The 13,104-nt window shown below is 49.1% G+C and overlaps 1 protein-coding gene across 1 annotated transcript; it reads right to left on the bottom strand.

Annotated features, from left to right (window-relative positions):
* Nucleotides 1-892: 892 nt before the first annotated feature.
* ddb2 (damage-specific DNA binding protein 2) lies at nucleotides 893-8,864 on the bottom strand. Its single transcript, NM_001008202.1, is given in 11 exon segments — nucleotides 893-1,883; nucleotides 2,250-2,295; nucleotides 2,715-2,879; nucleotides 4,032-4,177; nucleotides 4,257-4,434; nucleotides 4,579-4,678; nucleotides 5,211-5,356; nucleotides 5,433-5,621; nucleotides 6,035-6,135; nucleotides 6,233-6,425; nucleotides 8,682-8,864. Coding segments are annotated over 10 exon segments (1,506 nt in total). The 5' UTR covers nucleotides 8,682-8,864; the 3' UTR covers nucleotides 893-1,641.
* Nucleotides 8,865-13,104: the final 4,240 nt, after the last annotated feature.

Here is a 13,104-nt window from a genome sequence, read left to right as displayed (position 1 = left end):
AGCATTAGGAGAAACCCAGGGCCAACCGCACCGGCATATGGTCTCACAAATGGTCTGAGGATCTCATCTCGGTACCTAAGGGCTGTGCAGCCCCCCAAAGAAATGCCACCCCACACCATTACTGACCCACTGAGCAGTGTATAATATATATATATACAAGTCTCACTGCTATCTAACCGAACTCAATCACTGCTTGAGTTTATAATGATGATCCCTTCCCATTATGGGCCCATACTATTAAGAAAAGCCTAGTGCATAGACTAAGGGGTGTACATCAGTGCAATACTCCCTAATTATATAGCACACAGGCTGGGGGAAGCTAAAGAAACATATCTCACACTCCCAGAAACATTCTTCAATGAATTTCCCCACAGACTGGTGGCAGCATCTTGCAAAATGCAATTGGGTGGGTGCTTGGCACTTGCTAGGGGTGACACAGATGACACTTTTTAAAGTGTAGTACCACTGACTCATTGAAAGGGACTCCTTCAGAGCAGGTACCCCACCATTCATACCATAATTGCATTTTTAACCACCATTGTGGTGTAAGGAGAGGTGGGATGTCCCCTCCAATGATAAGTCGAAGAAAAACCTTTAATGTTTTGCTTGCCCATAGACAATGGGTTTGGAACGGCACGGAATAAAGCAGGAATTATAAACCAGGTGGCAATAGTTCAAAGCAACCAACCTTCCTAGACTGCCTCCCAGCCTCATTGGCTACAATGTAATGGGACCGGCATAGATATGGACAGAGCAGGTTTAAGCTACAATGACCATGGTCATCCTAGGTGAGACATCTGGCCAATTACGTCCAATTACTATGAAGAAAGGTGGGTGGTTGTTTTTTATTCCGGACCTGAAGAGATCCAACAAGTACCATAAGAAGACAGGGTTCAGGATGGAAGTCACATTTATTTTCCATATTCTTCAAGACTTTTTGGCCTCAGAACTAAAGGATTCCTATGGTAATGTCCCAAACAGAATCAGCCCCCCCCGCCCCCGCCATGCCAATAGTTCCCACCGGTAGTCAGTCTCACTTGTTCCACGGTGTCCCCCGGCTTCTTACCTGAACGCAAGAATAAAGGGGATGTGTTACATCTGTGTTGCCCATCCCATGATCCTGTTCTCTACTGTTCAATAACCACTGGTGCAGCGGTCTTCATCCGAAGGCCTGGACTCATGGGCAATCCAAGATTCCAAGGGATGATCAGTCTGTCAGCACCCAGGCGCTTCTGTTTGAGAATCCATTTTAACATGGATCCACATTTATTTTGTTTGTATATATATAATATAAAAAAAAAAAAATAGAAAGACAACACATACCATGCCCTGAAAGCAAATAGTAATGTATACCAGAAGCCAGCAGGGGGCAGATGATTAAGCCAATTCACTGACTGGACTGGACTCGTCAGAGCGGAGATGCAGGGTGTAATACTGGGACCCTCGCTAAAAATCATTTTAGTCATGAAAAAGTTCTGGATGTGAAAATACAGCGCAACCTTGTATTGAAACACATAAAGCAGTGCAATAAGGCACTATGGGTTCGGCTCCAGCAACCTAACAATCCCAAGGATGTGGTATCGCGCTGGCTGCCATACTCCATGTTTGAAATGTTGACCAGTTGGGCGCTGAAGCCTATGTTCATTTGCCCGGGTCTTTGTGCTTCCCACGTTTAGAAGATTCCCTCACAGTCCGGGTCTTGCTGCTCTCCGTGGTGCTGCCTTTATTCCCAGGCTTCTCTCTGGGAGCGCTGGAATGTGGCAATCTGGAATTCGGAAGTTCCTTCCTTCCCACTGAAACCCCCTTCTCCCTCAAAGCCTTCATCATCTCCTCCTGCTTCATCATCAACAGAATCTCCCGGCTCCAAATCAAGATATTAAAACCTAAAATAAATCATAGGGGGAAGAGGAAGATTTCTTCTTTAACCGCTTTCTGCCTGGCTGTCACAGGGCTGCAGGCTGAGTTATACAGGGAACTCTGAGTATCACTCATGTATTATAAGGGATAATGTACCCCCTACTGTAAATGATAAGGATATTAGCAGTCACTGAGGGGTTCTGTGACCATATAAAGGCACAGGGCTGCAGGCTGAGTTATACAGGGAACTCTGAGTATCACTCATGTATTCTAAAGGAATAATGTATCCCCCTCCCACAGCCCCCTGTTGTGTTATAATACCCTTACAATAAGCAATATAGCTACTTCCTATTTTATTTTAATGGAGGCCACAAGTACAATAGTGCACTCACCCATGCCAGAAGCCAGAAGATCTCCCATTGGATTAAATTTGTTGAGCTAGAAAGATAAATAGAAACCAGGTTAACAACTCACTTGAGGCCAAAGCTGCATGGGTGCAATGGGGTTATTAGAGGGGTTTGAGCAGGAATGTTTACCCCTAGAGGCAGGGCCAGACTTAGGAAAGAATGGAACCTATGGCAATGTAGGAAGGCTGAGATCACCTGGTGCAGAGATTACGAAACTCAAAGAGGTCTAACCTAGAACCTTCCAGTTAAATAAGCGGAGCATGGTGGCCTGGGGGGAAATGCGTGTGTCACATGAACATTCACACAGACCGAATGTAGGCAATGTTCTTCTGATGTACTTCCCACACTGCCAGGTTCCCCTATCAATCAGGGCTTTCTAAGAGACCTCTAAAGGTAAAGAAGTGGACACTTTCCATGAAGAGCCCAATATGGAAGAAGTGGGACCCTTACCGAAACAATACCAGAAGCATAAGGGTCATACAGCTGGCATACAATATTCCCTTTCTGTCCATCAAACACATCTACCGTCCGAAGCTCATCTGACATATAGCCTGGAAAGAGCGGGTCTGGGTATCGGCCAACAACTATTAAATCATAGCGAGGATGCCACGTGGCCTGAAATTTAAAAAAAAAAAAAAATACATTAAAGGCAAGTAAAGGACTACCTGATTCTGAGCAACTTGGCAAACAGAAAGGGCAGGCACCCGTAAACCCACACCAGGTTATTAGAACAAAATGTCTGTTTACTGCAGGAACATGCAAAGAGACTCCTTCAGGGTACTTTTTGTATCATGTATGAAGAAGGATAAATGTACCCCCTACTGTAAATGACAAGGATATTAGAAGTCATTGAGGGGGTTCTGTGCCCATATAAAGGCACAAGGCTGCAGGCTGAGTTATACAGGGAACTCTGAGTATCACTCATGTATTATAAGGGATAATGTACCCCCTACTGTAAATGATAAGGATATTAGCAGTCACTGAGGGGTTCTGTGCCCATATAAATGCACAAGGCTGCAGGCTGAGTTATACAGTGAACATGTACCCCCTACTGTAAATGATAAGGATATTAGCAGTCACTGAGGGGTTCTGTGCCCCCCATATAAAGGCACAAGGCTGCAGGCTGAGTTATACAGGGAACTCTGAGTACCACTCATGTATTATAAGGGATAATGTACCCCCTACTGTAAATGATAAGGATATTAGAAGTCACTGAGGGGTTCTGTGCCCATATAAAGGCACAAGGCTGCAGGCTGAGTTATACAGGGAACTCTGAGTATCACTCATGTATTATAAGGGATAATGTACCCCCTACTGTAAATGATAAGGATATTAGCAGTCACTGAGGGGCTCTGTGACCATATAAAGGCACAAGGCTGCAGGCTGAGTTATACAGTGAACATGTACCCCCTACTGTAAATTATAAGGATATTAGAAATAACTGAGGAGGAAGCATGTAAAGTGATTAGGCTACAAGCTATATGGAGCAAGACGAATATCCTTGGGGTACTGGCACTTGGGGATATTAGTCAACTGCGATAAATCTTCGCTATGCTTTGCCATTCCCCATAGTTTCCTTGCCAGGCAACTCTGGGTGACTTAAGAGAAACAAAGTGCCCTGTTTTTCCCACCTGTTTTTCCCACCTGCGGCCGACTAATCTCCCTGCGGGCCAGGATCCTTACATTTCACAGTACAACTGACATATTTAAGTGCTGTACTTTAGGATATTTTATAGATGAATGCTATATTTATATAGCTTTATATACCTTAATTGCAGTCAAATGTTGGAATTGCCGGTGTGGATGAGGTATTATGTGCTGCGGTTTGGCCCAATCACACGCAGAATAGACACGGATCTCACTGTGCTGATCGGTAGTGAGTAGCTTTGCCCCATCCCAGGGGCTAAAATAAGCTGCAATAGAGAGACCACCATGAGTCACAAATGGCCACGATTACCTGTCAGGATACCGGGTGTAGGGAACAGCGCTTACCAGAGTTGACGCCACGTGCATGAGGCAATGTGTACAGGTAGCTGGACTTGTCTTTGATATTGCGCAGGTCCCACAGCTTCACGGTCTGATCCACAGAAGCGGACGCCAGCAGCCAATCACAGCGAGGGTTAAACTCTACATGCGTCACTTTCTTTTTGTGAAGCCGTAACTTCCAGATCTGAGAATAAAGGTGCCAAGGGTCAGTCTCCCGTGCCAAGGGACCACTTTCATTCACCATGATCAGTATAGGGTTGGAATAAGGTCTCTGCCCCAAAGAGCTTACAATCTAAAAACAGGAAGTCCAGGGCTGGACAATACCCACCTCCTTCCCACAGGTCTCCAGGAGGACCACGTTGCCTACATTATCCCCCGTGACCACACACTGCCTTTCAGCGGAAACATCGAGGCTGCAGTACCACATCCTATGGAAGAACCAGTGGCAGTTAAACCAAAGGCCAAAAGCCCCAAAACTGCATGTAAGCACCCCTAGTTATATCCATGTGCCAGGTTTGGAATGGGCCATTAACAGATATAAAAAGAATATTTATTTTTGTGAAAATGATGATATTCCATGTTAAATGGGAAGTAAACAGTTTTACAGTGTATCCTGCTTCCTTTCTTTGGACTGGCGACTTAATTATCTATGCATACAGGATCAACCAGTCAGGAGCCTGTATACTAGATAATTATATGTGCCATACTGTGCATGAGGGGGGGGTTCAGCTCACCCTATCTGCAGCAGCTAGTAATCACATTTAAAAAGGGCAATGGCACATTATGCTCACCACTATTTCTAGCAAGGATCGTATTTTCTATATAGGAACCCAAGCCCCTTGGGTGGTAGCTTCAGAGGGAAAGCCCTTGGGTACCAGGACACTACAGCCAATTAAGCAATAATTCCGCCCCCACTGAGGGTCAGTACTCCCGCCTACCCCACAGAGCCATCTCGCTTACGCCCAGTCCTCAGTGTTGGTGAATGTCTGAATATTGCGCCCAGAGAAGTCCTGTAGCACGGTGCTACCCGCCACTGATGAGGTGTACAACTGATTAGGGTTAAACGGGTCGAACTTCATTCCGGTGATGCACCCCCCGGCTCCAATCTGCAAGGATAAAAACACAGCAAAGTTGTAGCCATGTGCGAGAGGGATCCAGCGGGGCGAGAAGAACTGGACTCACCCCAGGAATGAGGGTGTTATTGAGCTCTTCATAGTCCCACAGAATGATGTCTCCTCCTTTTGATCCCACCGCCACTGTATTCGGGTGCGTAGGGTGCCACTCAAGAGTGGTAACTCTGCGATCAAAGGGGCTGTTGGTCCGATATAATATGTATGAAGCCAGGGACCGGAGAAAAGGGGTTTGCAGGTACTGAAAAGAAATAGGTGAATGCATTAATAATTAAACCAACCTGAAGCTCCTCCATTTTTAGTCCTTGCAAAGAAAATATTTAATTAGCAGTATGCAAACCCTATTCCCTTCACCCTTTGTTATGATAGCTTTGTTAGCCAGGGAATTATCAATGCACTAATCTAATGATCTGCCTTGCAAGGACCAAACATGGAGCAGCTTCAATTTGCCACTGCCCTAAATATGAGGGGTGCAATTTAATATAAAGCGTATTGTGGGTTTAAGTTTGGAAATGTTTGCAGGCAATAAAATGCATTACAATCAAAGCCTAGGAAGGGACATTTTTGCTGCCAGCCAAGTTGGAAATGGAAGGGGTGGCAAGAGAGTGCTATTGCCCTTAAAAGCCACTTTGTGCATGGGTGTGTGCACCTTACCTTTGCCCGGACATTGCCCCCCAGAGTGCTGCGATACAGGTAGTGCACGATGCTTCTCTGCTTGTCTCCTTTGTTAGTGAGGTTTGTACCACAGTCGGACTCTGTGGGGGGGGGGGCAAGAAAGTTATTTAGTTAGAACATCGGGCACATGAAGCAGCCCCCCCCCATGCACAATAGGTTCAATAACAGGGTAATTACCTTTACTGCTGCATGGTACATCTGAGGCACACTGCTGCCCGCTTCTCTTCTTAGAGGGTTTCTTGAGCCTGGCTTCACCATTTTTCTCTATGTCCCGTTTCCTTTTTCCTGGGGAAACTTCTTCCTGCTCCTCTTCCTCCTCTGAAGACAGCTCCACATTCCTCCTCCCACGTGTTGCTCTTTTGGGGGGCATCTGTAAGGGCAAATGAGAACTACCAATGCTTTGGGTGAAAGGGTGCCACCATAGGATATCTGTCACCCAGCAAACCTGGAAAAAGGCAGCACAGGATTGTCTGAATGGTGTTGCACAAAGTATGGGAGACACAGGGACATCTCTAAAATTCTCCTGAAAAAGACAGAGGGAAAGGAGGGGAAGGATGCAAAATGGCAGGTAGGGTGCCACTGTTTGGGAAAAGTATTTGGGTGTCAAAGTTCTGCCATTTGGGCAAAGAATAAGAAGGGGTCTTCCTCTAGGAAGGGTTTAGGGCAGATAAGGGTCCCCCTTGGGGGAAAATGATGCAGCAGGCAAGGAGCCCCCCTTGGCAGAATTAATGCAGGGGGTAAGGAGCCCTTCTCGGGAGAAGGGATGCTGGGGGCAAGGGGCCGCTCTCTGGGGAAGGTATGGGGCAGGCAAGGGGCCGCTCTCTGGGGAAGGTATGGGGCAGGCAAGGGGCCGCTCTCTGGGGAAGGTATGGGGCAGGCAAGGGGCCGCTCTCTGGGGAAGGTATGGGGCAGGCAAGGGGCCGCTCTCTGGGGAAGGTATGGGGCAGGCAAGGGGCCGCTCTCTGGGGAAGGTATGGGGCAGGCAAGGGGCCGCTCTCTGGGGAAGGTATGGGGCAGGCAAGGGGCCGCTCTCTGGGGAAGGTATGGGGCAGGCAAGGGGCCGCTCTCTGGGGAAGGTATGGGGCCGCTCTCTGGGGAAGGTATGGGGCAGGCAAGGGGCCGCTCTCTGGGGAAGGTATGGGGCAGGCAAGGGGCCGCTCTCTGGGGAAGGTATGGGGCAGGCAAGGGGCCGCTCTCTGGGGAAGGTATGGGGCAGGCAAGGGGCCGCTCTCTGGGGAAGGTATGGGGCAGGCAAGGGGGCGCTCTCTGGGGAAGGTATGGGGCAGGCAAGGGGCCGCTCTCTGGGGAAGGTATGGGGCAGGCAAGGGGCCGCTCTTTGGGGAAGGTATGGGGCAGGCAAGGGGCCGCTCTCTGGGGAAGGTATGGGGCAGGCAAGGGGCCGCTCTCTGGGGAAGGTATGGGGCAGGCAAGGGGCCGCTCTCTGGGGAAGGTATGGGGCAGGCAAGGGGCCGCTCTCTGGGGAAGGTATGGGGCAGGCAAGGGGCCGCTCTCTGGGGAAGGTATGGGGCAGGCAAGGGGCCGCTCTCTGGGGAAGGTATGGGGCAGGCAAGGGGCCGCTCTCTGGGGAAGGTATGGGGCAGGCAAGGGGCCGCTCTCTGGGGAAGGTATGGGGCAGGCAAGGGGCCGCTCTCTGGGGAAGGTATGGGGCAGGCAAGGGGCCGCTCTCTGGGGAAGGTATGGGGCAGGCAAGGGGCCGCTCTCTGGGGAAGGTATGGGGCAGGCAAGGGGCCGCTCTCTGGGGACAATAGGGCACCCATAAGAAGTCACCCTGTGGGAAGAGAATAAGGGGTTCCTCACTGAAGGAGCAGGGGGTCTTTCTGCTGAAAGTGCAAGTATGGAGTTTCCCTGTAGAGCACTGATCCCCAACCAGTGGCTCCTGAGCAACGTGTTACTCTCCAACCCCTTGGATGTTGCTTCCCATGGACTCAAAGCAGGGGCTCATTTTTGAATTTCTGGTTAGGAGGCAAGTTTTGATTGCATACAAACCCAGTGTAATTGCCAAACAGAGCCTTCTGTAGGCTGTCATTCAACATAGGGGCTACCAAACAGCCAATTATAGCTCTTATTGGCACCCCAGGAACCTTTTTCATGCTTGTGTTGCTCCCCAACACTTTTCCCATTTGAATGTGGCTCAGGGGTATAAAAGGTTGGGGATCCCTGCTGTAGAGCCAAGAGGGGCAGCTATGGGGTCTCCCGCTAGAGAGGGGAGGCTTTTCTAAACAACACATAGGGGTTAATTACACAACACAGGTGATTACTTGCACAAGTGAAGTTGCCAATAGCAACCAGATCTTTGCTTTCACTTTGTACCTGAAGGCAGATTGTTTAAACGAATGGCAGATTGGTTGCTAATGACAACTGCGCTATTTCTCGCCAGTCTCCCAGGAAGGGGCTGGGATGAGACTCTCAGCGGAGTGAGTGCAGATTGCTTCCCTCCTACACAGCCGGCGCATAAAGGCTAATGAGTCCCGGGGGCTGGGCAAGCATGGGTTAACTCCCCTTCCAGAGGGGGCGGGGCACAAGCTGCTGTCACTGCAGGTAAAGCGCCCACCTACTGACACAAGGGGCTCCCCCTGTGCCCCCAGCTCTCCCAGCCCTGCGGTACCTGTCATGCGAACCGCGCTTCTCTCCAGGGACAGAATAAGGCGGAGCAGATCAGCGCCCAGCGCCGGGCAAACCCATTCCTCTCAGCGGCTCTATCGCCCACCCATCCCTCTCCGTGCTGCAGCCACTGCACAAACCCAGCGCAGAGAGCTCGGCGCTACATTCGCATTATTCTCCTCTCAAGATGTCGCTCCCAGTCTGCGCTTGCGCCGCTTCCTAACCCCGATCACGTGGTTGCGTCCGTATGTGTGTGTGTGTGTGTGTGTGTGTGTGTGTGTGTGTGTGTGTATATGTATGTGAGAATGTGACAGGAGTTTGAGAACCCCTCCGCTTTGTTTCTCATTGGCTACAATCATAGACTAAGCCCAAGTGACAAAGCCGGCGATTGGTTAAATTACATTTGCCCGTCCCACCATGGGCGTATCCGCTTGACCAATAAGGAAAAGGGTTTGTATTCCCGCTATTGATAGGACTTACTGAACCCTCCCCTTTTGCGAATATGGATTGGCCAATGGAGACTGAGGGCGGGAGACTCTGCTGGGCTAGAGGTGTACAGGGAAAGGCGGGCCGAATGCTGGAGGGGGAGGAGTCACCAGGGTTGGCTGAATAGAAAGGGAGGGAGGAGAAGCTAAGCAGGTGGGATAAAGGAGGCTGGGAGGGTGTAACTACAGAGGAATTAGACGCAGCAGCATTTGTAGAAGATGTCTTGTACCCCCAGTTTATTGGGAGGTGGGGGCATTTACCTTAAGTTTTTAAATCATTGAGTGGGGGTCAGTGGAGATTGACCTACCCCTTACTCACCTATCTGCCCCGCTCAGTCCGTATGTTTATAGCCAATTCATGGAAGTTTTTGCAAACTTTATGTGAAGTCTTAACGCAAGTTTGTGCGCAAGTTACGCCATTTATGTAACTTTGCGCTACATGGCCAGGGCCCTTTTTCAGATCGAAATGGCACTGGGTGTGGGACAACTGCCCCCCCTCCATGACTAGAGCACTCCTAATTGAAAGTTGCCCAGAATTGAGAAGGCTGTGTATGAGCCTTGGCTGCGCTGCTAGCTATGGAGGTAATCATAGGGTTAAGCTGGCCATACGCACCAATGATATCATAGGAAACCTCATTTCGTACAATATTCGGTGTGTATGGCGGCTCGACCAGGCGACCAATATTGCAAAGGCTGAAGATATCAGTCGACTCGTTGATTGGCCGGGTTAAAAGATTTTGATCGGGTTCAATTGAAGGCGCCTGAGCAAAATCTGCCTTCAGGGCAGAATCGGCAGGTGGAGGTAGAAGTTCTATTGTTTCTATCTCCTTATCTGACGATTCAGTCCTGAATGTCCGGGGAGGGTGGGAACGATCTTTCCTGTGACCAATGCAACAAATGGCTCCCTTTGTTGCCAGTGGAAAGGCATTTGGGGGCAGTTAGTTTCCTGCAGTAGCAGAGATATATTACGGGCAACTAAATCATTCCCTGGGAAAATCAGTCTAAGGGCTGTGACACACGGGGAAATTAGTCGGCGTGCAACAAATCTCCTGAAATGTCATCCCACCCGCTAGAATGTAAATCGCCTGTGGGATGGCATATGCAGCCCCTCGATTTGGCAAAGTCGCGGAAGTTTCCTCTCAAGGCAACTTCACCAAATCACGGCGCCGTGTATACTATCCCACCGGCGATTTACATTCAAGCTGGTGGGATGGCATTTCGGGGAGATTAGTTGCCTGCGACAAGGGAGATTTGTCGTATGGCGACTAATCTCCCCGTGTGTCACAGCCCTAAAGGTGCCCAGACACGGGCCGATTGTGGCTGCCGATATCGGTCCCTTAGACTGATTCGGCAGCTAATCGGCCCATGTAGGGGCACTACCGACAGGCCTGCCCGACCGATATCTGGCCTGAAATTAGCCAGATATCAATCAGGCAGGTTAAAAAATTTAACGCTCGTTGATGCGGCCCCCAAACCGACTGCACCCATTGCCACCGTTTTAATTCGATCGTTGGGCCCCACATGGGCACATGGGCTTCAGTTTTGGGGGCTGGGGTTGTTAATGCTGGGGGCAGAGTGGGCCCTTGAGGTGACAGCCTTAGCCCCAATACTGCAGACTATTCACCCAAAATATATAATTGAATGAGTTGAGAACTGTATTGTGGCCACTAGGTGGCACTGGATACACATTTATAGGATGTATTTGCTGTGAGGGTATAGCTTGACAAAGAGCAACGTAGGCTTGAAACATTGCACATTGTGCCCCAAACTACTAAATATACTATTCTGCCTGTTTATTGGAGTGCCGACAAGTGGATTTTTACCATGGGTTAATATCCAGGTGCACATTGGCCCAGTGTTACTGAAACCGTGGCCATACACAGGCAGATTTAAGCTACAGATTTGAGTCCTGACCAAACTGGCAGCCTATTTGTCTGTGTATGGGACCCCCCCCGATGGATCTACGCAACTGATATCTGGCTGAAAATTGGCCGGGTGCCAGTCAGGCAGGTTTGTTTTTCCTGTTGGATCAGGGGTCGCGTTCAGCTTATTGATAAGGTCAGACAGCTAATTATTTGGTGAATTAGCCCAATATCACCCACCTTAGGTGGGCATATCTGGAGAAATAACTGACCTTGCTAAACCAGCGGATCTTAACATGTATGGCCACCGTAAGCCATACTCACTTTTTGCCAGTAGTCAGATGGTTTATTTGCATTTAAACAAACAATCTTTTTCAGCATCCAAAAGATTAAACGTTTAGTTAAAGGAGAAGGAAGGGGTTTAAAAGTGGACCCTATACATAGACAGGCCACATGTACCTGTAGCTGATCGCTACATTTTTTCACCTTCTTTGCTGGTACTTTTCGAGCACTCACTGTTGTTTCTGAGCGCTCGTTTGCCTCTACTGCGGCCGCCATGTTGGATATTTAACTTAGTCCAACATGGCGCTGCGCAAGTTAATGCACATGCGCAAACCTTCTCCCTCCCCTAGACACGAGCGCGATCTACTTTACCCCAGCCGCTCCTGCTTGTGAGATGGGAAAGCGCGCTCACAGCGCAAGGTAAATGCGCATGCTCTTCCTGAGTAGCTGGTCTTGGTCTGGGTGCAGGAGCAAGGCATTATGGGAATATTCTTTACACGGCTCAGCGTTTTTTCTTTCTGTTTGGCTTCTGATCTTCTGAATCTTTCTATTACTTTTCAATTTTTAGTGGTCTCAACCAATATCCATACCCTGTAGTCAGTTGATTCAGGAATCCCAATAGACCTGCATTAGGATCTGATTGCTGGCCTGGGTGCCAAATCAGACTCAGCCTCACTTGGTCTTGCACGTGGGTGTCCAGTTTGGGCAAATATCATTTTGGCAAACAAGCATGCATGGGCAAATTTAGGCTACAGTAAATCCCATTTAAAAGAGGGCAGATATAAGCAGCTTGCCCAGTCGACTTTAATTGGTTGGGAACATTTCTTATATTTATAATAGGCCTCAGTACAACACAACACTCTGTTTTGTCTTTGTTTCAATATAGATAGAGCTAAATGTAGATGGGGTGGGGGGTTCTGGTTAAGCCTCACCCAGTTTTCTACCTGAAATGTTCAAAGGCCTTTAAACTCCTCCTACTGCAGCCGCTCGTTGAGTGGTTCCCCAACTATGTCAGAGGGACCCAGCCTAAAGGCCAATTGAATTGGGGGATATACCCCTGGAAGCCATGCATGGGGGTCAATATATGGGGTAAAGACCTCTCATTTTCTAGATATAAAATTGTACATATATTTTATTATAAGCCGATCAAATGCTGGTCCTCAAGAAGTTAAATAACCCAGAATCGGACTGGCCCACCGGGACTGGTGGCCCATCTCATATGCAGGGCTGGGTTTAAAAACTCTGCAGCCCCTATACTAGTGCTGGGCGGTATACCAGTTTAACCGGTATACCGGTTTTTTTAAAAAAAACGATATGGTTTTTAAACATACCGCTACACCGGTATGCGCGCCTCCTGCTATTTTTCTTCAATTATATCCGGGTTGCGCCCGTGCGCATGTGACGTCAGCGCGCATGTGACGTCAGCGCGCATGCGACGTCGCTAGGACGCATCGCTGGAGGAACCACAAGTTGGGTAAGTTCTGCTGGGGGGTTGTGGTTGGAGTTGTGGGGGGGTTGTGGTTGGAGTTGTGGGGGGGGGTGTTGGGGTTGTGGGGGGGGTGTTGGAGTTGTGTGGGGGGGTTGGAGTTGTGGGGGGGGTGTTGGGGGGGGTCGGGGTTGTGGGGGGGGCCACCAATATTTATTTTTTATTTATATACCGTCAAATACCGTGATACCGATATAATTTTGAAAAATACCGTGATATAAATTTTTGGTCATACCGCCCAGCTCTACCCTATACCTCCCCCCAGTAGCCTGCACTAACCCCCATAGCAGCCCAGACCAACCTCCAGCTGCT

Source organism: Xenopus tropicalis, chromosome 4, assembly GCF_000004195.4.
Source record: "Xenopus tropicalis strain Nigerian chromosome 4, UCB_Xtro_10.0, whole genome shotgun sequence".
NCBI lineage: Eukaryota > Metazoa > Chordata > Amphibia > Anura > Pipidae > Xenopus > Xenopus tropicalis.
Note: the sequence above shows the minus strand (reverse complement) of the source record. Positions and strands in the feature narration are given on the sequence as shown.